This window comes from Aedes albopictus, chromosome 2 (assembly GCF_035046485.1).
Source record: "Aedes albopictus strain Foshan chromosome 2, AalbF5, whole genome shotgun sequence".
Classification (NCBI taxonomy): Eukaryota; Metazoa; Arthropoda; class Insecta; order Diptera; family Culicidae; genus Aedes; species Aedes albopictus.
In genome coordinates, this window is record NC_085137.1 from 298,900,109 (window position 1) to 298,925,909 (window position 25,801).

Below are 25,801 nucleotides of genomic sequence, written 5' to 3' on the forward strand. Positions count from 1 at the left end.
GTCGAGGGTTTCCAACAGATACATTAACGAATAGTCTATTTTACGAAACGACAACAGTGTTGATATTGATATTAACACTCACGGGCTTGGGCACAACCTCCTGTCAAATTTTCATTCATAAAATGAGCGATCTGCTGATCCGAAACGTCTCGTAAAATGGCTCATTGAATGCTTTGGATGATTTCCTACTCTTTGCACCGACCAATATGCGGCGCTAGCTTCAAAAATCGCTAAAAAGGAAATCGTAAAAGTACTGTATGGCGAACAGCATCTAAAGGCGAATTGCTCGCAGTGAAACACATTATCCGAAACAATATTTGGTAGCAATTGTGACCGCTTTGCTGCCTACCAAATATTTTTTTTTTCGGGAAAAGCTTTTTATTTCGAGAAATTTGAGTTTAGATGCTTTTCGCTATACAAAATTAAATGATTTGACAGACAACAGTGAACGCACCCCATACGGATAGTCCATTGTGACAGCACATACATCTCTAGTGGTAAGTTCAGATATGAGTGTAGCAACGATTGTGTTGTATAAAAGCACACATGCTCGAGGCATGACATGCAAGTTTGCCATTTCATTTTTACTGAAAGTGGCAAACATCGGGTACACACCTTAAGCTGTTAGTACTCAGGGTCGAATATTGTCTGAAAAGAAACCAATGTTCAAACATCTTGTTTGACTCGATCAAATTTCCATTAGTGTCAAACTGATGTTGTTTCTTGCGTTCTTTCCTTGTCAAATATTTGACCCTGTGTACTACAGGCCTTAAGGTTTCTGGGTCAAAAGGAGGGGTGGCGGACCCGTAAATTGACACTTACGCGAAATCAGCAGGTTTAAGAGAATTTTCACATCACTTGTCAAACTGACACAGGAAGATTACAAGTGGTAGTCGAAATACGCGTATCTGTCAAAGGATAACTAAAAATACAAAACTGATTACACTCATTCGAAGAGGGTATTCTGCTTAGAGGGTTCTAAAAGTCGGTACAAGATAAGAACACAGAGAAACAGACGTCACACTTAGCTCGCTTCCCATCGATTACCTTTTTAACGGTTGATTCAAATACTCGGTAGTAGGCCGATTGACCACTCGCGACGCTGGCATCATTTTTGCTCTTGTTTGACGTTTGCTCACTACCACCACCTAGTGATGGCCCAGCCAAATATATTTAGCATTGGGCGATTACGTTTTCGTGACGATATTTTTAATGAAATTTGTTTTAAGTTTTAAGTATGTTTCACTGTGATTAAAATATGGCATAATCAATATGATGGAACAATAAAATCTCCCATATCAACTAAAGAGATTTGTTGTTTGCCATTATCACATGAATCAGCATTCCAAAATACATCACAAGATCAATACTTCCTGAAAAATATAAAGCAAAGAACATTGGTAATAAACAGCTTGATAACTGTGATTCAAATTTAGGCAATCTTCAAATATGGTCGTCAACACAGACAGAAATATATCGTTACCATTGTACTATTAGTACCTAATAAATAGCATCAATTAGAAAATGCAAAAAACGAATACCTTTATTCGATAAGCCATATTACGGCTATTATTTTACCGAACACTCGTAACGGCTTCTTTGCGTGCTGCATCTTGCAACAGTTGGGTATCGACTTCATCGCCCGGAAGCTGTACATACCGCACCACTGATCCCCGGATGAAGCAGTTCTTTACGGATAGCATGTGGGGATATTTCTCCGGATCGGTAACACTAATATCGGTCAACTTTATATTGAGATACTGATCAACAGAATGCAGAGTTCCACAAATGCTAAAAAGAAAGATTTTTGGCTTGAACTAAGCGCGATTTAAAGAAAAATGCAACACACGTACCTGAGGTCATTTTTCAGCTCAACCACCACGTCTTTTCCAACCAGGGATTTGAAAAATGAGTAGAACAACTAAAACAGAATTTTGGAAATTGTTTAACACTTATCAGTTAGAGCAGGTTGACTGGCAAACGTTTACCTACCATTATGAAGGTGATTTGATCTAAAATATTACCAATTTTATTAAATATTTCTGTTAATAAAAGCACTCCGCTGCCGGTCGCGTTGATCGCGTTATTTTTTTCTTTGTCACAAATGTTTTCAAGCAACAAGAATTGTCAAACAAACAAAAACTTCGAAATGCGGCCCTGGCTAGATTATCGCAATGTCATTTCGCACTGCCCTGAAGAGAATGTGTGTAGAGATTGAAATAACGATAAGAAAAAATCAGGCGTTCAATTTTGAATAGGCCGTAATGCCTGATTTACATGGAGCAACACACTCAAGGGCTTGTTCACAAATGTCATAACGCTGCACGCTAAGCTCAGTTTACCTTTTTTCCAAAAAGTGCACAACCGCAAATATGCGTAAATGATACTCAAATATAGGTAAACAAGACTCAAATATGGGTAGTGTGTACCTAAATATGAGTAATTGTAACCCAAATATGGGTAAATATTACCCATAAATGCGAATGTGCACTTTTCCAAAATATGAGTTTTATTTACTCATATTTGCGTAAAGTTTACGCATATTTGAGTAAAATTTACCCATATTTTAGAAAAATAGGTAAACTGACCTTAGCGTGTGGAGGGGGTGGGTGAGTGTCCGTCGTGGTGTTACAGCTCGAACGAAAAAAAATTCTCCCCATGAAAAAAGTGTTACGAAGGGGTGGGTGGGTGTCAGAAAAGGCCATTTTAGGCGTTATGATATTTGTGAATGAACCCCAATCTTGGTTTCCCTGTTCGGTAATTCATTTTACGGTTTTTGATCCACAAAATACAAAAAGTACTGAGTCTTCAGCTTTTTCATTCACTGTTACTGATCTTCAGCAATATTTTTTGACGTTTTACTGAATACCGTAACATTGCATACCGATAATTCAGCAAAAAAACAGATTTACTGAAAAGAATCAAAAGTCAGTAAAAACCAAGTACCGAATTCAGCTGCGCGCGCATCTAGCTGTCAAAATAATATTTCCAAAGATGAAGCTCGCAGATCCAGATTCATGTCGCGACATGAATCTGGATCTGCGAGCTTCATCTTTGGAAATATTATAGCGCATTTAGTTCACCACTGGACTATCGCACTAGTTTTCACGAGTGCGAAAACGCTAATAAAAGTGCGCGATTGCATCAAATCAACTCGGTGTCTTCAGAGCACTTGTTCTCCATAGATTGAAGAAATAGTGCGCCGAAGACATCAACCTGATTTGATGCAATCGCGCACTTTTATTTACGTTTTCGCACTTAGAATGTCGCAGTTCGCAGTCCAGAAGTGAACTAAATGCGGTATATTTTGACAGCTAGAATCCGACGCCCCTGTCATGAAATCAAACGAACTTGTGTACGCTAGTCGGCGTCGTCGTGTAGTGGTAAGCGTGGTTGCCTCTCACCCCAGTCGGTCGGGGTTCAATTCCCGTCGACGCCGATGGGATTTTCTGAGACATAAAATCCGTGATCACGTCTTCCCTCGAATAGGAAGTAAAGCCGTAGGTCCCGGCCCATGTGTTGATGGGTTCGATATGTAGGGTCCTCAGGTGTGGTGGCTGTCTCCCTGGGGCGTCGGAATTTAAGACTTAGCTCCTGGACCCTGCCGACGTAAAACACAACTGGCGCCGAACGGTACTAGTTGGCCAGAAAAAAAGAAGAAAGAAGATCCAGATTCAACGACGGCATCGAATAAGAGAAGATTCTTATTTAATAATTCTTATTCCGATTCATGCGCTCATGCTGCTTTTTTGGTAAGTATTAGGAGGCATAAAACTGGAACCATCTACCGGGAATAATTGATTAGGCAGCTTTCGGTTCTGCCACTTCAGCTGCTGCACGGGTTGTGTACCGGCAGGATACTCCTGCGGCCTTGTGCATTGCTTTTCAATATACACAGAATTCATTCTGCTGGAGTTGTGGCAAACTTCTGTACTTTACGGCGTTTGTATACTTTTTATGCAAACCTGGCAGAAGCAACTGCACCGGATGCTGGAAACAAATTGAAATTGAAAGATTTAGAAAACATGAACTTGGGGAGGGACCAAAATCTTTTCCAGAACTGAAAAAGTCAGTAAAAACCCGCATAATCACGAACTGTAAATGCAACGTTTCTCATACTGTAGATGACTATTAACAATTGTCATTTAACCATTTTTCGAACTGTCCGAGATGACAGTAAGCTAACCATACCACGTACAGATTTTCCAGTTTGACAAATGGTAATCCGCCAAATTACAGTATGAGGTATAGGCGGTTAAGATAGGTTACCATAAAAAATGGCTCGTTTTCTCGAACAAATTTTTCGCAAAACAGTGAAGGATACGGTCAATTTACTATCCCGTTTTTCAAGCAATTCACTGCAGGCAAATGGTTAGAGAACAGTAAAACAAAAAATCTAGAACGGAAACGAACAATGTATGTGGTATTGTTGATTTATGCTCATCTATGGTATATTAAACTTATGGTATATGCACAGACAAACAGACGTAACACTACGAACATTTTTCGATTCAAATCATAGTCCTGGAAACCTGTTCGCCCAATACTAAAAGGACTGAGTTTGGCCGACCATGAACTAGGTGGCGGTAGTGGGCAAACGTCAAACTCGAACAAAAACGATGCGAGCGCCATGGGTGGGCAGTTGGCCAACTATCAAATCTTTAAATAGACCGTTAATTCGGTGTACGATGGGAAATTTCAAAGTGTTACGTCTGTTTGTCTGTGGTATATGGTTCTATTGCAATTAAACCGTTAAAATAAAAACTCTGTTTTGCGTTCACCAGAGAATGTTTTATTCAAAAAATATTCCACCTCGGCTATAACTCCAAAGCGCATTACTTTTGTCGCCCTCCACGCATAATAGTGTCCGGAAAAACCCGACTTTCGATGCATGCAATCCTGGATCCGGTGGCACCTACGATGATTACGGGAACTTCGTCCGGATGGGGACGGATTTTGTACAATATCTGCATACAGCAGGAGGGATCCCTCTCACCTTCCTTTTGCGGAATCCCGCACAGAGTTAGGCGGAATGAGGCTTATGTTGTTGGCGAATTCTGCAATATAATTAATATCCGATGAGTTATATGTACCACCAAAAAATATGATAGAATAATCATGCAAAACTTACCCCTCTCTAATCCAGGCTGCTTCACATACTTCTGCTTGTTTACCGCAGCAAATTTTGAGTTGAGTTTCAACACACGAGTGACCTCACGAAAGATTTCGTTTTTTTTCTGCTAAGAAACTGCAAACTGCAAATGTTTGGTCTTTACAAATACTAATGTGTGCAACAGTTTGGCTTACTGTTAAATTTATGTTGCATATAGTGATATACACATGTATAAGTGTGTTGCGTAAACATAATCACAAACCATTTGAGAAATGGCCATTCCATATTCCCACCATGTCCTTCAAGTTTTCATCGCTATAATATGTGACAATGTCTGCACAGTATAACATACTGTTACAAATCGGTATGCGTTACTTAGACCGTTCCTGATGGTCAAATGCTTCGAGTTTCATAGTTTTCAACAGAAAAGAACCTGATTGTGGTACAGTAACATTAACAGAAACAGGAGACATACTGTTTGGAACTTAATACAAACTGTAATTCACTATGCGGGAACGAAGTAAACAAAAAAGCTATCGAAAAAAAGACAGTAACTATTACTGACTAAGTCAGCTTTTATTTTGACAACTTGATTTTTTTTTTGCTTGACTAAGTTTTCGGTACTGAGAAAATTTTACTGAGTTAACTCTGCTGTTCAAAAACCCAGTAAAATTTTACCGACTTCGGTAATCGAATCTAAGTGTGAAGTGACTTGATTTAAGTCAATGGAAAATAAATAAATCTCGAAATAAATATTGTTCGTGCAGTTGAAAATCGGAATTTTTGACAAGCGAAAATCGATTTTTCTCCCAAACCGTTCGTCGGCCCAGCGCACTACGTCCGACGTATGGATTTAGAGCAAACTCGATTGTCGCGTGCGGGGAAACTTCGGGTTTCAACCGCGACGACAATACCCAATTGAATGCCAGTTGAATGTGTCTTGGAATGCGTAAACATCACCGTTCGTCTCATTTGTGCAACTGACTTGACTTGAACGAAAGTTGAACTTTTTCTCACTTGCACCGTCTGAACCCGCGATTCATGTAAGTTGGATTCAAGACATCTATCAAATGAGCTGAATCCAATTGAGTTTGCTTACGCACCACACAAATTGAGCAATGTAAATACTTGTTTCAACTGAGATGCATTCAAGAGCATTCAAGTGGCCGTTCGAGTCGTTTGCTGAGTCTAAATTCAGACACATCATCCATTTCGACTCGCAATTCGAATGAATATTTTGGATATGATTGGAAGTAAACTACTCCATTTAGTTGAACAATGTAAACCAGGCATAAGTTTGCTGTGTTCCTATGTAGATTCTACCAATCAACCGCCAGAAATACACCATTATAGTATAGATAGTATAGTAAACATAGATGCGCGAAGATTAATCCGTTGTATTCAATCGAACTGTCAAAACCTGTATCCAAACGAGCATGCCGTCACAATCCCAACAACAACAAATGGAGCGTATGACGTCATATTCAACAGTTGCACTCTTGAGAACTACTATTCATACGTTCACTCAATGATGTCCACGTATCTATGTTTACTATATTAAATATCTATAAATTATACGCAGTGGCGTCATGGTTGCGATTTTTCCGCAGTCAAGTTCGCAGATTGTGAACAATCCTCGGTACCCACTTACGTAATTTTTTAATTAGTTCTTTACTGTCAGATCGGTGAAACACGTTAAATATATTTTACACAAAAGGCAATTTACACGGAAAAAATACACGGTAATCAATACTATTAGGTACTGGACTGGACACACAAAATTTAATGGTTTTCTTTGGTACATCGAGGTCTTGAAATCAATCCATGTTATATGTACAGTCAACTTTCGTTCGATGGGCTACGTTCAGGTGGGCTTCGTTTTAACTGGGCGCCCGTTAGATGGACTATAGCCCAGTTAAAACGAAGTCAAACGTCACTTTTTGACGTGAAGCAAGATTTGTCTAGGTTGGTACCCCTGAATCTCTATTATTAGAGATTATTTGACAGCTGAAAACTCAGCCCACCTAGTGAAAGTCTTTCACTAACTGGGCTAAGAGCTTAGTGCAATGAGCGAAAGTTGACTGTATTGCAAATTATCAGGATCTAAGATAATAAACGATTTATCATCTCGCATCACTGGAATGCATAACCCAAGTAACAGAACTAGCTGAATAACAGTTTCTTAAGCTAAAGTTTGCTTAAGAGTAGTTTGTTCCACTCTTGTACAGCAGAAATGTTTGTTGAGAATATAACTTTAGAATGAATAAATATTCATATTGAAATTCAGCCATACATTTTATTGTATATTACGATTGCATACGTCACTATTCAAACTGTATCTATGAAGCAACGGTCCACCGTTCATCCAAACCAAGGTGTAATGGGTCTTGGAACTCTATTGGTATTTGAACATTTATACCGAAGATTAATTTCCATCACGTCTGTAGTTGCGAATCCATTTTCATTACCGAAATCTCCGACCCAAGGTCTCTAAAAAGGAAAAAAATCTTAACATATTTGTATTTCATATAGCAATACTTTCATAAAATAAACCTTATTGATTAGCACAGGATATTCACGACTCTGTGCTCCGGCATATCGAGAATAATGCATGACGCTACCATAGTTATATGAAATATTATAGGTTTGGCCATCTTCAGGTCGCAGTTTGCCAAAGTTACTGTCATACACGTTATCAGCTGGAGAAAATTAAAAATGTTATCTTTCTAATTTACTAACTACCTACTATATTTGATTGAACCTTGAAGATCTGGACGAAGAGCACTTCTGTTGATGGTAATGTAGTCATCTCTATCAGGCCGGACAAATTCATGGTAGAAGCCAAGAGCGTGCATCATCTCATGTACTGGTGTTCCAACTGCCATCAAGCATTCAGGAGTTTGTAGATTGATGAGATTGTATTGATTATCAGTCTGCCTTCCAATATAGGAGTAGCAACCAGTGTTGTTGTTTACGATTGATACAAACAACTGATCTTTTTCAGTGCGCGGGATGAAACGTACACAAGTGTAGCGTTTAAACATATTCATTGCAGAATAGATTGTGTTGAGTTCAGAATTAGCTAGAAAACAAGAAATTGTTATTCAAAGTTATTAATCAACAAATTTAATGAAACACACAAAAATTCCCGGCTATTTCATAAGGCACTGTTCCATTTGGCCATATGTACGAAGTCAAAGTATCCGGCACAGAAACACGCCCATCAGATGGTGGAACAAGCATTATGTCTCCTTGATAGTAACTACCCAATCCATATTCGAAAGGAAACTGTTTGTCAACAGCTGGGTTGTATTCGGACAGTCTACGACCTGTGTATCAGATTAGTGCAATTTATTGTTTTAGTTTAATTAATCGATATCACAGAGAATAGACATCCAAACTAGAACCACTTTCATTCAAAATATTGTGTCAAAATTTAATCAAACATCAACATTCAGAATTCGCAGATTGCACCGCTTGCAAATACTACTTATGTTTTGCAGTAAACCTTTCTACGAGCCTTATATGCACACTTTCTGAATTTTGTTTGGATGTCTGTTCTCTATGCTCTCTCGATATCTCTGTTGTTGAAATACTAATTGGAATTGCTTACCAACTTCTTCACTAGGGGTATAGTAATCCCCATGTACTAGTGACATCTTGAGCATAAAGCATACTAGAATTAAAATATTGTTTTCTTCCATTACAAAAAAAAACTAATTCAACGTGCACTTTTAGACTGCACTTCATATCACAATTGACTTTCTTATATAGGAAAGGGCAAAAATCGTGCCTTCTCCAATTTTCCAATTAGAGCTACTAATTTCAATTAGCACTAGTCACCTCTACAGTTTAGTACATTGCGAATGATAAGACGCATAATTGGCCCCTTCGTTAATGTTATCAGCTAACAGGTTACGGCACAGGAACGTTACATCTATCTCATTACCGCGCAATTGTTTTGCATGTTAGCATGCTAGTAAAAACATAATTGTGTATCAGACGTCACGTCACTTCTAATTAGAAAGCAAAGTCGTTTCTGTTTCCGTATTGACGTCATTTTCAAGAGATACGCTAGTTCTTTACTAGCATGAAAAAATCAAGTCTTTTCGTCTATTTCGTCTTATAATCATCCAATATTTTTCTCAATGTTCATGATTTTTGTTATCTTGTTGTGTCTTTTTGTCTTTTTTTGTCTTTTTGTCTTTTTGTCTTTTTGTCTTTTTGTCTTTTTGTCTTTTTGTCTTTTTGTCTTTTTGTCTTTTTGTCTTTTTGTCTTTTTGTCTTTTTGTCTTTTTGTCTTTTTGTCTTTTTGTCTTTTTGTCTTTTTGTCTTTTTGTCTTTTTGTCTTTTTGTCTTTTTGTCTTTTTGTCTTTTTGTCTTTTTGTCTTTTTGTCTTTTTGTCTTTTTGTCTTTTTGTCTTTTTGTCTTTTTGTCTTTTTGTCTTTTTGTCTTTTTGTCCTTTTGTCTTTTTGTCTTTTTGTCTTTTTGTCTTTTTGTCTTTTTGTCTTTTTGTCTTTTTGTCTTTTCTGGAGCTCGATTTGAATAGGTCGTATGTGCTTTTGTCGATATAAAATTCGATCAGTTTATTTTAGTCATTGTAGCAATATGGCAGATATTTTTCAAACTTTTAATGATGGAACAGAAAGCCTGTTTTGTGAGGATTCTGCTGTATGTATCAACTTTGCTCAATTTCAACGGTTTTCGCTATAATAAGCGAATCCAACTGATCGAATTTTTAATCGACAAAAGCACATACGACCTATTCAAATCCAGCTCCAGTTTTTGTCTTTTTGTCTTTTTGTCTTTTTGTCTTTTTGTCTTTTTGTCTTTTTGTCTTTTTGTCTTTTTGTCTTTTTGTCTTTTTGTCTTTTTGTCTTTTTGTCTTTTTGTCTTTTTGTCTTTTTGTCTTTTTGTCTTTTTGTCTTTTTGTCTTTTTGTCTTTTTGTCTTTTTGTCTTTTTGTCTTTTTGTCTTTTTGTCTTTTTGTCTTTTTGTCTTTTTGTCTTTTTGTCTTTTTGTCTTTTTGTCTTTTTGTCTTTTTGTCTTTTTGTCTTTTTGTCTTTTTGTCTTTTTGTCTTTTTGTCTTTTTGTCTTTTTGTCTTTTTGTCTTTTTGTCTTTTTGTCTTTTTGTCTTTTTGTCTTTTTGTCTTTTTGTCTTTTTGTCTTTTTGTCTTTTTGTCTTTTTGTCTTTTTGTCTTTTTGTCTTTTTGTCTTTTTGTCTTTTTGTCTTTTTGTCTTTTTGTCTTTTTGTCTTTTTGTCTTTTTGTCTTTTTGTCTTTTTGTCTTTTTGTCTTTTTGTCTTTTTGTCTTTTTGTCTTTTTGTCTTTTTGTCTTTTTGTCTTTTTGTCTTTTTGTCTTTTTGTCTTTTTGTCTTTTTGTCTTTTTGTCTTTTTGTCTTTTTGTCTTTTTGTCTTTTTGTCTTTTTGTCTTTTTGTCTTTTTGTCTTTTTGTCTTTTTGTCTTTTTGTCTTTTTGTCTTTTTGTCTTTTTGTCTTTTTGTCTTTTTGTCTTTTTGTCTTTTTGTCTTTTTGTCTTTTTGTCTTTTTGTCTTTTTGTCTTTTTGTCTTTTGTCTTTTTGTCTTTTTGTCTTTTTGTCTTTTTGTCTTTTTGTCTTTTTGTCTTTTTGTCTTTTTGTCTTTTTGTCTTTTTGTCTTTTTGTCTTTTTGTCTTTTTGTCTTTTTGTCTTTTTGTCTTTTTGTCTTTTTGTCTTTTTGTCTTTTTGTCTTTTTGTCTTTTTGTCTTTTTGTCTTTTTGTCTTTTTGTCTTTTTGTCTTTTTGTCTTTTTGTCTTTTTGTCTTTTTGTCTTTTTGTCTTTTTGTCTTTTTGTCTTTTTGTCTTTTTGTCTTTTTGTCTTTTCGATCATTGTGTTTCTTATCATGGTTATAGGTCGCAAGCCCTGGTAAAGTGTGGAACGTTTTGATGGCTGTGATCCCTGATCATCATGTAATCAAAATCCCAGGGATACTCAAGTGACCATACTGTTGGGTTGTGGGGGTGTGTGGGGTGTATATATTGACAAGCATTGCTATGGATCGTTAGGGCTGAGTAGGAGCGGGGAATGGATCTACGATTGCTTAATGGTCCATTGCACGAACTTACACTGAAGGCGGTAGTTCGGCAGCAGCAAAGTTTCGCGCGCTCGCTTCGCTAGATTTGTGCGATTTTTTTTCCTCTTCCCTCTGCGGGGCTCCGACGACGGGACGCCAAGCAGTCAGTAGTGTGCGGTAGTTCGGCAGCAGCAAAGTTTCGCGCGCTCGCTTTGCTAGATTTTTGCGATTTTATTTTCTCTGCGGGGCTCCGACGACGGGACGAGTGTGCGCGCGCCGTGGTTCGAGCCGGTTCCGAATTTTTCGCTTCCCTTCGGCGCTAGTTTCCAATACACTTTTAGTTGATAATAAATATTTTCTTTCATTTTTTGCATTTATACAAAAGAGTGAAAAATGTTACTTCGGGTTCGCCGGTCGAGAAAAAATCCGGGCGCCGACAAGTGAGTCACGTTCAGTGTATTTCTGTGTGGAATAGACTAAAGGTTTCTGCTCCCTAGTGGAGTGGAGACAGGGATGGCAAAAATACTTTTTTCTCTTTTCCGTTCATCGATACTGGCAGTAAAATAAAAACAAAACAACGGCAGCACCAATACCATCAGACGCCGCGCCGACGGCAGTCAAGCAGACGCTTGATGGTTTTCGCTTCCCCACGAAAACATTTATGAGCAGTCATGCTGAGGCGGGTGATTGCGAAAAGTGTCAAATATTTTCAACTGCTAATAACTCACTTGTTTTAATAAATAATTTAAATCGATTTGCACAAATAGCTAGAGCACACTCCTAGCTTTGTGATGCATGTAAATAAGTTTGTATGGAAGCGGTTTGAAACGCAGAAAAATGCGAAAACGGGAGAGACAAAAATTTTTGTCGTCGTTGTGCTCGAGTACTGGCGCTCTCGCGCTTGGAAACCGTTTCGAGGAAGAAGGCTGCAGGAAAAAAAATGTTATGACATTTATTTTTCGAACAGTTTGAGTTTGGCTGGGCCTATGATGTCCGTGTGGAAAAATGTCAAATGTACAGCCGGTAACCGTTTTTTCCAGTACATTTCTCATCCCTGAGTGGAGACGCGCGATAGAATTTTCTTTTTGGCTAGTTCTTGCGTCGAAATGTGGTCGGTTGTGAACGGCGGTTTGTATATATTGATCCATTGTCAAATCATATCACCAACCATAGGTGACTCCCGGACTGACAATGTACCTTACCCTACTAACAAAATAATCCTTCCTGAGACAAACGTGGAGATGCAGCGATTCGCGGTCTTTATAACAACGTTTGTCTTACTAACATTCCCTTCCATCCTCGATGACCGTAAGGACGTGGCCGGCGCCGTTATTGACCTTATTAAAGTTGAGAGCTCTCGACCTGTGTACATTGAGAATAGTAAGCTAGTCCCAAGCCCTATTCATTGGTTCCTTGTGCAATTTCGATTGCTCTGGTCAATCACGGAGTAGCAACTACGAATTGTGTGGTCATCTATGCTCATGCTCATGCTCATGCTCATTTGTCTTTTTGTCTTTTTGTCTTTTTGTCTTTTTGTCTTTTTGTCTTTTTGTCTTTTTGTCTTTTTGTCTTTTTGTCTTTTTGTCTTTTTGTCTTTTTGTCTTTTTGTCTTTTTGTCTTTTTGTCTTTTTGTCTTTTTGTCTTTTTGTCTTTTTGTCTTTTTGTCTTTTTGTCTTTTTGTCTTTTTGTCTTTTTGTCTTTTTGTCTTTTTGTCTTTTTGTCTTTTTGTCTTTTTGTCTTTTTGTCTTTTTGTCTTTTTGTCTTTTTGTCTTTTTGTCTTTTTGTCTTTTTGTCTTTTTGTCTTTTTGTCTTTTTGTCTTTTTGTCTTTTTGTCTTTTTGTCTTTTTGTCTTTTTGTCTTTTTGTCTTTTTGTCTTTTTGTCTTTTTGTCTTTTTGTCTTTTTGTCTTTTTGTCTTTTTGTCTTTTTGTCTTTTTGTCTTTTTGTCTTTTTGTCTTTTTGTCTTTTTGTCTTTTTGTCTTTTTGTCTTTTTGTCTTTTTGTCTTTTTGTCTTTTTGTCTTTTTGTCTTTTTGTCTTTTTGTCTTTTTGTCTTTTTGTCTTTTTGTCTTTTTGTCTTTTTGTCTTTTTGTCTTTTTGTCTTTTTGTCTTTTTGTCTTTTTGTCTTTTTGTCTTTTTGTCTTTTTGTCTTTTTGTCTTTTTGTCTTTTTGTCTTTTTGTCTTTTTGTCTTTTTGTCTTTTTGTCTTTTTGTCTTTTTGTCTTTTTGTCTTTTTGTCTTTTTGTCTTTTTGTCTTTTTGTCTTTTTGTCTTTTTGTCTTTTTGTCTTTTTGTCTTTTTGTCTTTTTGTCTTTTTGTCTTTTTGTCTTTTTGTCTTTTTGTCTTTTTGTCTTTTTGTCTTTTTGTCTTTTTGTCTTTTTGTCTTTTTGTCTTTTTGTCTTTTTGTCTTTTTGTCTTTTTGTCTTTTTGTCTTTTTGTCTTTTTGTCTTTTTGTCTTTTTGTCTTTTTGTCTTTTTGTCTTTTTGTCTTTTTGTCTTTTTGTCTTTTTGTCTTTTTGTCTTTTTGTCTTTTTGTCTTTTTGTCTTTTTGTCTTTTTGTCTTTTTGTCTTTTTGTCTTTTTGTCTTTTTGTCTTTTTGTCTTTTTGTCTTTTTGTCTTTTTGTCTTTTTGTCTTTTTGTCTTTTTGTCTTTTTGTCTTTTTGTCTTTTTGTCTTTTTGTCTTTTTGTCTTTTTGTCTTTTTGTCTTTTTGTCTTTTTGTCTTTTTGTCTTTTTGTCTTTTTGTCTTTTTGTCTTTTTGTCTTTTTGTCTTTTTGTCTTTTTGTCTTTTTGTCTTTTTGTCTTTTTGTCTTTTTGTCTTTTTGTCTTTTTGTCTTTTTGTCTTTTTGTCTTTTTGTCTTTTTGTCTTTTTGTCTTTTTGTCTTTTTGTCTTTTTGTCTTTTTGTCTTTTTGTCTTTTTGTCTTTTTGTCTTTTTGTCTTTTTGTCTTTTTGTCTTTTTGTCTTTTTGTCTTTTTGTCTTTTTGTCTTTTTGTCTTTTTGTCTTTTTGTCTTTTTGTCTTTTTGTCTTTTTGTCTTTTTGTCTTTTTGTCTTTTTGTCTTTTTGTCTTTTTGTCTTTTTGTCTTTTTGTCTTTTTGTCTTTTTGTCTTTTTGTCTTTTTGTCTTTTTGTCTTTTTGTCTTTTTGTCTTTTTGTCTTTTTGTCTTTTTGTCTTTTTGTCTTTTTGTCTTTTTGTCTTTTTGTCTTTTTGTCTTTTTGTCTTTTTGTCTTTTTGTCTTTTTGTCTTTTTGTCTTTTTGTCTTGTTGTCTTTTTGTCTTTTTGTCTTTTTGTCTTTTTGTCTTTTTGTCTTTTTGTCTTATTGCGTGGCCATGGTGGACTAGCTTCCAACATTTTTGACACGCCAAAATCGATTTTCAGCGCACAACGTCCGACGTTGTTTCACGTATGGATTTTGAGAAAATTCGACTGTCGGTGTGGGGAAACTTCGGGTTTCAACCGTGACGACAATAAATATAGTCGTTGCGATTGAAGCCCGAAGTTTCCCCATACGCGACAATCGAGTTTTCTCCAAATCCATACGTTAAACCTAACGTCGGACGAAGTGCGCTGGGCAGCGGATATGGTTCTCTATCCAGCGCAATGTGCCCGACGTACGTCCGACGCGAGGTCCGACGCACGGTTTGGGAGAAAAATCGATTTTCATCTGCACATGCAGAAAAATAAATTGTATAAATAAACACAATTAAATTCTAGTTCAAATCCGTTTAAATCGACCGATTTTTCAGTTTACTATAGCGACAAACTGATTTCTAGTTTAAACTGAACTGTTCTATTGTTTGATATTTTCAATTTAATTGAAAATCGGAGTTTTCGACTAGCGAAGTTGGATTTTTCTCCAAATCCATGCGTCGGACCTAACTTCGGAAGTGATGCGCTGTATAGTAAACCTTGTCCGCTATACAGCGCACTACTTCCGAAGTTAGGTCCGACGCATGGATTTGGAGAAAAATCCAACTTCGCTAGTCGAAAATTCCGGGATTCAACTGACGTACAATAATAAATATGAATATTTTCATTTGTCGAAATTTTTGACAGTTTGTTAAAACAAACAGATATGGGGTATTTTCAACATGAAGTAATGGATTGATTTAAACGACTGTACTTTTGCCACTAACAAACCCGGAATGTGATTGTATTGATGACAGCAGCAACTGCGACAGCTCGGAAATCTATTTTTAGACCGTCGGTAAGCAGATGGGGAGGAGAACGACTAAAAAAAGACAAAAAAAGGTGAAACCGATCAAACCTTTTGTGGATGCTGTCGTGAGTACCTACGCGTTATCCATCACGGCCAAAGCTGCACTGGGAAGTTGGCGTGATGGATTTGCTACACCTTCTTCGTTGTGGCGATGTTGGGGTAAGCATTTTATATATGTGAGTGCTTTCGGACCATACACAAACGAAGAATTGATTGATGCACCAAGCGAAAAGAAGAAGAAGTTTTGACATCCAAGCGGTGTGCCGTCGATTAGATCCTCGTCGCTGATTGGTCGATGGATGTAAACGGCACACCGCTTGGATGTCAATTTTTTTCTTCTTACCGCTTGGTGCACAAGTTGGTGCATCAATCAATTCGTCTGTGATGTTTATGGCTTTTATTTTGTTGAAACAAATGAAATTTTTTGACATTATATCTAGATTGAGTTTAAATAAGGGCAAAAGTAACATGAGAGAGTTCTCTTCATCGACTCTCTCTTCTTCAAATCAAAGTGACAAGATGCAAGTATGGTTGAACTTTTTGGTCATAAATCGCTAGGTTGCGATGCAATCTAGCGTCTAAGTGTAAAAAAGTTCGATTTAATTTGCATCTTGTCACTTTAATTTGCAGAAGAGAGAGTCGATGAAGAGAAATCTCTCATGTTACTTTCGCCCTTATTTAAACTCAATCTAGATATGAAATCAGTAACAAATTTTGAAAACGACGTATAATCAATGGTGTAGCATTGATTATACGTCGTTTTCAAAATTTGTTACTGAAATGATGGTAATCGGTTGTTTTTATCGATAAACTTTGAATGAAAATAAATATATAACTTTGGAATAAGTAAATTCTCAGTTTGAAAAGCAACCATGCGTTTTATTGTTGTAAACAAGCGCCATTTTTCTGCGTGCACGAACAATATAAATAAATCAATTAAAAATCGAAAGTATTCGGATTATAAACGTTGACCTGTATGAAATTGGAAATACGCCGCATACATTTCATTCCGACTGGTACCAACAGGCACGATGCGGCAAACTCTACACACAATGTTTTTTTTTTCGCCGCTGCCGCGACGAAGATGGGGCGAAAATTCGCCCCGCTTTGACAAATAAAAAAAGCACAGAAGCAAAAAACTACTGTGAAAAGCAATATGTCAATACGGAGATTTTTCGTAAACAATCGAATGAAATTTTAAATTTCCAAGTGCTTTCCGGCCTAGATGGAGGTGAAAATGCAGCACAACTCCCAGGCGCACTTGTTCCAGATACAGGTAAGTCACGGGAGGCGATTGTTTTCAAGTGGAAATCGCCTTTTTATTCTCCGCTGCATTCTGGAGCTGCGAGTTTTCTAATACTTTTTTTTCCTTCCATCTTCTTATTATGCCGTGGCTTTGGCTATACGCTTCGGAACTGGCCACTGGAATTCCTGCTGCTGCAATGGATGATCGCTGGCCACGTAGGTGAAATCCTTGATCAAAACGCTGAAATGTCTGCAATCGGACGATAAATACCAGGCGCTACTGTTTCTTATTTCGACCATCAAGTTGTACGTAAAATTCTTGTACAACGACAGTCAGGAGCGAATTTACAAGCCGTCAATACTCAAAGAGTTGAGCAACATCCAGAATGTGATTATCGCTAATCTGTTAAAGTCGCGAAGTGCTGCTTCTGCGACAACGTTACCATCGTCGTCGTCCCTGGTTCCGTGTGGTGGTGAGCTTCGAACCAGCATCCGGAATGACCGACCGGGAGTGAATGGCAGTGATGGAATTTTACTCATCCATCCCAAGTCTAGAGCGGTGCTTTCACTTACTCCCTATGAGATCAAAGGGAAACTTCTTCGAGGGGGCCTATTCGATGGTATCCCGCTGTCCGGGGCCGTAAAATTTAAGCGTAGGCCTCGGGTCGGGATCATCGGCGATATCGGAAAGATCCGATTGAATCGAGCCCTCGTCCGAATGGTTGCCTCTCGAAACTTCAAGCTACTGTTCAACATGTTCGAGCAGAGCATATTCCCTAGTTGGAGAATTTTCAAAGAGGAACGACCCATTCGAGGTCGCAATCGTCCCACGATGCCCTCGATTTGCTACAGCGGTGGTTCCTCCCACTCGCCACCCGCAGCCTACATCAAGAAAGAGGACTTCGACTTCGATGCCCCATACTCATTGTCCGCCGTCGATGATCCCTGCTTTGAGGAGCTGAAGGACGAAGACGACGAGGACGATCTGATGATGCTGAAAGATGAGGAGGATGACGAGGACCTCGACGACGAAGACGATGATGATTCTATTTCAAACGAGATCTATTCGGAAGAATCGTCCACGAACAATACGTCGCTGATGTTGTCCTCGGACACGAACACACTCGATACCAACGATTCCAACATGCTCTCGGGAGAAAGACTCAAGGAACAGGTTTACCAGTGTTTGTTGTGCGACAAAAGGTAAGATTTTTTTTTGAGCTACATGATTTATTTGCGAATTCGATTAATAATGTGATGTCTTCCTCTTTTAGCTACCGGAAACGGAAATCACTGGTGATTCACTTCAGCAATCATCCTGGATTTTGTCCCGATTGCGGAAAGCAACGCGGTGTATCTTCGGAGGTAAGTGCGGCCTTCGTTTTATTAGTGGGGATTATTCTGTAAGATGGGTTGGCATAAGTTTTTCTTGAATTATCGTAACATCGTCCAATTCCAATCGCTTTTTTTCGATGCCCAATTCCGTTCACACCATGCAACACAAATGGAGTGAACGGAATTGGGAACCGAAATAAGTGATTGGAATTTGGTGATGTCACGATACCGTGATGCGAGGCCTAATTTTTGGGGGGTCTGGATTATTATCTTGAAAGATTCATTTTTGAAATCCATATTGCTTGCCGGGTTAAACAGACGTGGTATATGTAAAAGAAGGAAAATGCCCCTTCCGAAACATCAAATTTCGGTAATAAGATGTCTAGCTAATATTATGTGACACTAATAAGTTTGCCTGCTTTTCCTTGAAGGCCATTCCTTAATTTTTCTGCCAGAAAAGATGTAAGTAAGATTTGCTTTATGTCAAACGTCCCTTATGTCAAATGTCCTTTTGCTAAACGTACCAGACCCTATTGTTTTGGCAAGCTTTATACAGTCTTTAACGTGTTTTTATAGTTTTGGTGCTGGATTAGGTGTCCAAACTGTCCTTGAGTCTCAATCATGAAGTCTAAAGGTATAATCGGTAGTAACTAAGCCACTACTTACATCAATTTGTAATCTACCGTGTCCAGTGAATCTTCTGAAACATTAAAAAATCAGTTGCAATATTTGAGATCTATTAATTTTAGAGTTTCTCTTTTGATAATTTCAAGATTTTTTTTATCTGTTAACGAGATTTTTAGCTCTAGGTTAGTTCATCTCGGAACCCACACCTTCAGTAGGTCGGCTCTAGAGGCACGTTCTCCTCCATTCCAACCCACACCTTACTTCCCTTCCGAAGAAATAACTCACATTTTATGAATTTGTCAGGAGTGGGGTTCGATCTCAGGTCCTCGGCGTGATATTTAAAACATTCAATCCCACTATCGTGGGTATTCCGAATGATCTGCTGACAGGATTCACTTGTATTCGAATTAGGCCGATGCAAATATAATTTTTCTTTTATGTCCGAGACCTCTCATCGGGTACGAAGGGGGGACAAAAATAAATGAGGAACAAAGAAAAAAAAAGTGGAGTGGACTATTGAAAATTTTAAAGTATATTTATCTAATTCACTGTAGGGTACCGTGATTTCGGGTAAAATTGATCACTTTTCGTTTTTGACGAATATTTTTTGAATACTTATCGATATGGCTGAACTTAATGTTGTAAAACAAGTACGACCATGGTTTTCATCAGTCAACAAGGTTAAAAATTCTACTGCAAATCATTATATTACAAAATAGGGTCTTGTACCATTTGGGCAGGTGTACCTATTTTGGGCACTTGCCGCTATAACTAAGTCATTTTCAAACCGTTTGATTTGAAATTTTGTCCAGAGTTAGGCACGTACAGTATCTAACTCTGTACAAAAATTGAAATCAATCGGTTCGAAATTGACTTAGTTATAGCGACAAGTGCCCAAAATAGGTACACCTGCCCAAATGGTACAATACCCTATATCATTTGAAATTAAAAATCAAAAATTTTAATTTCGGGGTGAAATTGATCGGCCAGTGAAATGTTTTTGTAAGTGCTGAAAATATTTGTTCCTCCTGAATTAACCACCCCGGAATGCGATAAGCTTTGCCAAATTTTTACAAGTCTACTAAATTTTTAATTATTTAAGTGTAAAGTTTAATAAAACTTTAAAAAACGCCTGAAAATATGCAATTTCCATACTAATTATGTTATAACTTCGCAAAAAGTACAATTTTATGCATTAATTTCAATATTTATAGAACTTTTGATGACGAAATCGGGTTTAGCGAATACTTGGCAGCTAGAAACATTCATTCGAATATTTATTACATTAGCGATACAGCTACGGTAACAAAAGTTTGAAAGTGTCTTTGAAGTTCGCCTGACAGGCAGTTTCGGAAAATATCGAATTTTATACAGAAATATGTGACTAATTGGCTGTAAAATATGTAAACTCATCATTCAATAACCATTGAGCCAGATGATAATAGTAGTTTAGGCAACAAGGTGCAGAATGAAGATTTTTACAGCACGAGTCGTACATCTATCCAACGAGGCTTGCCCAGTTGGATAATTACGACGAGTGCTGTAAAAATCGAGTTCTGCACCGAGTTGCGTACAATGTTTTTTGCACCTTCATAAATTACCACTTGAGGATAGTTTTTAACTAAACCTTTTCATCAGACTGCACAGTGATGTTCATAGCCATGATTAAAGATGTCTGATCATAGCAGGTTATAGTGTGCAGTTGTCACAATTTTTCAAACCTGCGTCCAGAAAGCATCAATAAGTTGATCAAAACTGAAAACAGTGCTGTAATGGTTCATTACGCAACGCAAATCAGTGCTGTAATGAATCATTACAGCACTGTTAATATGGTGTAGGAAAGTAGGCCTTTTCCTGTCAGATTTGCGTGAGTTAAAATGGCCTATTACGATGAGAAGTTGCAAAAACACTTTTTACAAATTGTTTTAAGTTTAAAGCGTTATTTTTAACAAATAAAAATAGCCCTCTCGTCGATCAGTTTCACCCCACTGATCAATTTCACCCGAAATCACGGTACACATACAATTAGTTTTGGCATGAACCAATTACCTATACCATATTCAAAGTAAGAACTACTGGATACACAGCGTAACAAAAAAAAACTTTTTGTCTGTCTCAAGAGCAAACTTATGTGTCTCCGAACGATTTTGGGCCGCTGAATCCGAATCCAGGCTCAGATTTGCTCTAACACGTCACAATTTTAAGCTATACCTCAATTTATAGGGCAAAATATGCGATTTTGGGCTTTTTTGACTGCTAGCCATTAAGCAGGGAAAATTTCTTTTAAGCAATCAAAAGGTTAATTGGTCAATTAACATCTAAATTAACGACTCATGCAAAATATTTCGTTTTACCAAATCGAATTTAATAGTTTTAAGCGATTTATGTTACGTACGATATTTCCCATACAAGTCATCCTCCAAAAGTTGCATGCAAGTTTTCATACTAACATAAAATGCTTAAATCTATCAAATTTCATTAGGTAAAACAAAATATTTGGCATGAGTCGTTAGTTTAAATGTTAATTGACCAATTAACCTTTTGATTGCTAAAAAAAATATTTCCAAGCTTAATGGTTTGCAGTCAAAAAAGCCCAAAATCGCATATTTTGCCCTGTAAATTGAGGTATAGCTCAAAATTGTGACGTGTTGTAGCAAATCTGAGCACGGATTCGGATTCAGCGGCCCAAAATCCTTCGGAGACACATAAGTTTGCTCTTGAGACAAAAAAATGTTGCGTTGTGATATTAACGATAATAGTTACGTAGAAGTTGCATTCCTTGCATACTGCATATCAATGCATTTTAAACTCTGATCAAATCGCCTACTCATCCCGTCAACTGCTCAAACAATAGTCCATTATATTAGGCCTCTTATTACTGAAACAAATTTTGACTTAAAAAAAATATGCTATTTTTTCGTAAGAGATTTTATCCTTCTTTTGTATTATAGGCTGTACTTTATCGGGTCAGGCAATTTCTTTATTTTTTTTATTTCATTCATTTATTTAGTCTAATAATACATAATTTGATTTCATTCACTGAGGTTTGGAGATCCTTTCAGCAGTATTTTAACAACATTCAATTGGTAGAGACTATTGGGAATCTTGAACAATCCTACAAACATCAAAGGAAAAGTCACAACAAAAAAGCTTTACAATTACTTAGGGGTAGGCGGGGCAATATGGACACCCTAAGGTTTTTGACAACTTTACCTGGCAAGATGCCTAAAAAGTTTAGTTTTTTGATACAAGTATCCTTTTAAAGTCTATCGCATAAGAATGTTCACGAAGAACAATGATTTATCCACTTCAAAAAGTGTTTTGAAAAATGTTAGTTTTTCATGACCGTCTTCAAGCATACGGGGCAGAATGGACACCCCCATGGGGCAATATGGACACCATGAGACTTTTATGAATTTCGTACATTATTTACACCTATAAAGTCATTTCATTACAAAACAACTATTATGGATGAATAATACGCCGAAGTAGTTAATTTTTGTTCAGTTAATTTAAATTCAGGCTGTTTTGGATAAAGCTTTGTTTTTGTCGGCATGTACAGCTGTGCCTAGAACAACTATTTTCCACTGCTGTCGTTTATTGGCCAATTTGTTTCACCGTATGTCTACTATAGTGAACATTTAATCGAAAATATACTGAAATCGAAGAATTTGGTTGGTTTGTGAATTAGGTTATATTTTTCCCTTGCCGCTTCTTTCAAAAAGGTGAGTGTCCATTTTGCCCCGGCGGCAGAAGATATTTCCAAACTTGATTTTTCATATAATAAGAAGAAAATATAAACATGTTAAGCATGTAGATAGGGTAGATAATCAAAATTTGAACCAAATTGAGGCTTTCTGAAGCAGTGCAAATTTTAAGTGATTTTTTCTCCCACATGGAAATAATTTACTACGGCAAAATCGTATGTACATGAAAGCCACGGGTATAAGCTTTCTGTTAAATGGTAAAAAGTTTGTATTTGCACCGAATTTCATTGAAATATTTGATTTTTCATCAACAATGATTTTAATCTTAATTTGAACCAATTTTAATCTTAATTTGAACTACTGGCGGCAGCAGCTCGAGCAACTCCCAAAACAGCCAATTCCATGCTAAACAATGAAAAATCACATGAATCTGCTAATTCTCATACCTATATTTCATTAGGCAGTGGAATCTCAACTCAGAATGTTCAAAATTCTTTAGGAATTTGGAAAGTAAATTTGGATTTTTTCATCCCCCAAGAGTAAACAAAGCAACCACTAGCGCAATCTACAGGCCAACACTAGAAGCTCACCCCCGTTTACTAGTTCAAATTTAGATTACAAATGGTTCAACTTAAGATAACATTCTCCAAGTAAGAATCACTTAAATTTGATAATTTTATTACAAATAATGCGGAATATTATTCGGTTGGTCGATTCTACGATAAATAAGCTTTCATTTGACGTATTAACATATTGCGTGTGATACAATGCGTGAGCTGTACGAGTGCACTGAAAATGTGCTTTCTCTGGGGGGAAATGGGTGAAATCGCAGTGATTTTTCAATTTCCTGTTTTCCATGACAAAAACGATTTTTTCAATGCTTTTAAAGTCCATGTTATCAGGTTATATTACGGAAAACTGTTTGACATCTTTTTCGGGACAATATTTGCCTAAAAAGTACGTCGTTTTAATGAATTTCGGAATGGTTCAAATTAAGATTACAATTTGACTAGTTCAAAGTTTGATTTCTTACCCTACAGCAAAACTACTTGCATGTATTCTAGAAATATCAGGTTTTAATCGACCTGCAATAAATTAATCACTAAATCTTATTTTAGATGGTGTGAGAATTATAATTTCCATGCACAAAAAATGGAGGACGCAACTTTTGCGTGTAAAATCAAGTATAATTTTAATTTCGAATGTTTCTTTCCTGAAACTACGTTTTAGATAAATGGACTATATTCTTCATTCATTAAAAGTTCAAAAAAGTTCGCATATTTCAAAATATTGAGGGTGTCCATTCTGCCCCGGGTGTCCATATTGCCCCGCCTACCCCTATAGTTAGAAAAACAATAAATACGTTAAATAAAACATCACAGTACTAACTAAAAAATATTTTGCAACAAGGGATAGGAACTTAACCCTTTCTTTCCCACAAGGTTTTTCGACATTTAAAAATAGATAAAATGGTTTCCAAACAAATCACCAAAACAAAAGATGTATAGTTTTACTCCAAAATATCGTTAGAAATGAAAAATTTGATTTTTGGGGTGGATGGATGCACTGAAGCCACATATATAAATTTTGTTTTTTTTTTGTATATGTTTTTTTTTTCAACACTATATATTTATACATCGTCTATTACACCTTTAATTTATCTCTTGATTCTTATCTAGCCCTTCTGTAAAACTTAATGAAACTTGTGGGACTTTTTGCAGTTCTCATAAGTAGTTAGGTATTCGGACATGATTCGCTTCGAATCTATGGCTTCTCTCCTCGTACCATATAAACCCTCCTGAATTAATCTGCGACTTATTGCCGGTGCTAAATAGATTACATTATATGAAACAATGACATTTTTACATGAAACACTATTAATAATGGCAAATGTCTTGGATGTAAACAAACATGCTAACAAGGAAGGATGAAAATGTCGTTATGTTCCCAATGGATCACTGATGATCCACATGTTTGTTCATAAAATTACCGTGCCATGCCCTAATACCGTGACCTTAAGGATGCTCTTCACTTCAAAGAGCCCTGTAAAAATCAATAAACCATGTTTCTTGATTTTTCAAACGCTATATTATTGCTTATTATGTATATTATGTATAATAAATATGATTAATGGAATTTCAAATGTTTAATCCATTGTTTAAATCAAAATTGTAAAACATAGCATTATTCGTAATATGGTGTATGTGACCCGCATACTACATTGGTGGTCCTTTGAATCATCACTATATCAATCATACTAAGTTCATACTTAAAAGAACCTGTGCGTCAAACGTTGCCTAAAGGTTTGTGCAATTGATTCATAAAGTAAAAAGTATCAATAATATTTTCAGTTTGCAAGTTTTAGCCGAAACACAAAAGTAATCATGCCCTAATACCGAGTATTGGTACTTTGCACTAACATTCTGAAAATATTTTTAATTGGTTGTTTTTGTAAATATGTGCCAAATTTATCACGCCTAACTTGAGAAGGTTTAATATGCTAACGATTGAACTAGTTATGCAATTAAAAAAATAATACACTTAGTAAAATATTTGAGTTTTTTTTATCAAATACACGGTATTAGGAGGCATACGGTATTAGGGCATGGCGCGGTAGTGTTTTATCGTCAACTTGTTTATGAAACGGTATTTTATTGTGCTAATATACATACTGTAGGGCATGCTAGTATTTTTTTCCGTTGAAAATAATGTTTCTGAATATTGAATATTCAAATATTGTTTGAATTAAAATAGAAAAAAATACAGACTTTCGCTAAATCATTTACCTCTAAAACAAAAACGAGCAGAGAGATTTTGACCAAACTTGGCATAATATACAAACATCTGGCGAAAAAATAAAAAAATGATCTAACTTATCCTGTATTTGTATGAACAGTGCAAAGTAGTGGATCACCTGTGCTACCATGGGAAAGAGAGGGTTAAACAACTATTATAAAACTTGGGTAACAGACGTTGAAACCAATCATCGATGAGATCAACTTCAGCAATTCTGTGAAGGTCATCTGTAGTGTAGAACGGGTCGAGGTTCATCATCATTTTTAGTATTCGATTTTGTTTAGGGTGCGTGTACCAGTCATGGCACTATCTAAGGAAAACAATTTCTACAAAAATAAGAAGAAGATCTACGAATGTAGTCAATACGTCAAATCTGAGACTTGCGTGCATTCCTTATGGAATTACCCACAACTGGTACAATATGGCGAAATAAGGTGCAAGGAAGCCGAAATTTTAAGGAAAATGATTTATTTTTATTATAATTTGAGCAAACTTTGAAGGTTACATGAGTGCAACCATCTCATGTGAACGAGATGTTTCGTCCACCAAAATTTTCCGGTTGATTTGCATCGTTAAAGGTTGAAAAACAACTATGACCAATTTGAGGTACTATAACCATAACTGGTACACCGAGCCTATTTGCAGTTTGTTGCGGTGTGTTCTGGCACAGTTACACCACGCCGGAAATCCATAAGTGATGGTGGGTCGTATGATGGCTTTA

The 25,801-nt window shown here is 36.5% G+C and overlaps 3 protein-coding genes across 3 annotated transcripts in view; 1 reads left to right on the plus strand and 2 right to left on the minus strand.

Annotated features, from left to right (window-relative positions):
- Positions 1-1,474: 1,474 nt before the first annotated feature.
- On the minus strand, positions 1,475-2,145 carry LOC109430574 (U6 snRNA-associated Sm-like protein LSm2). The gene is made up of 3 exons (XM_019706644.3): positions 1,993-2,145; positions 1,854-1,921; positions 1,475-1,791 (listed from the first exon to the last, which is right to left on the minus strand). Exons 1-3 carry the CDS (start codon positions 1,993-1,995, stop codon positions 1,575-1,577), a joined length of 288 nt encoding a protein of 95 aa, XP_019562189.1. The 5' UTR covers positions 1,996-2,145; the 3' UTR covers positions 1,475-1,574.
- Positions 2,146-7,403: 5,258 nt separating this feature from the next.
- On the minus strand, positions 7,404-8,893 carry LOC109430571 (astacin-like). Its single transcript, XM_029863732.2, has 5 exons — positions 8,727-8,893; positions 8,254-8,442; positions 7,875-8,195; positions 7,667-7,812; positions 7,404-7,603 (listed from the first exon to the last, which is right to left on the minus strand). Exons 1-5 carry the CDS (start codon positions 8,815-8,817, stop codon positions 7,475-7,477), a joined length of 876 nt encoding a protein of 291 aa, XP_029719592.2. The 5' UTR covers positions 8,818-8,893; the 3' UTR covers positions 7,404-7,474.
- Positions 8,894-16,492: 7,599 nt separating this feature from the next.
- Positions 16,493-25,801, plus strand: part of LOC115270263 (uncharacterized) — a 32,661-nt gene continuing 23,352 nt past the window's right edge. Inside the window, exons 1-3 of the mRNA XM_029879532.2 lie at positions 16,493-16,646; positions 16,836-17,818; positions 17,890-17,980. Of these exons, the coding sequence (XP_029735392.2) occupies positions 16,596-16,646; positions 16,836-17,818; positions 17,890-17,980 (1,125 nt within the window). The 5' untranslated portion in view covers positions 16,493-16,595. The remainder of the gene's footprint in view (positions 16,647-16,835; positions 17,819-17,889; positions 17,981-25,801) is intronic.

Bases quoted from the DNA above. Each gene is read 5' to 3' on its own strand.
- LOC109430574 (XM_019706644.3), bottom strand. The intron at 1,792-1,853 runs GTACGTGTGTTG...CTTTCTTTTTAG, and splicing joins GAGCTGAAAAATGACCTCAG to CATTTGTGGAACTCTGCATT.
- LOC109430571 (XM_029863732.2), bottom strand. From the start codon at position 8,817: ATGGAAGAAAACAATATTTTAATTCTAGTATGCTTTATGCTCAAGATG. The intron at 8,443-8,726 runs GTAAGCAATTCC...TCTGATACACAG, and splicing joins TACCCCTAGTGAAGAAGTTG to GTCGTAGACTGTCCGAATAC. The intron at 8,196-8,253 runs GTGTGTTTCATT...CTTGTTTTCTAG, and splicing joins TGAAATAGCCGGGAATTTTT to CTAATTCTGAACTCAACACA.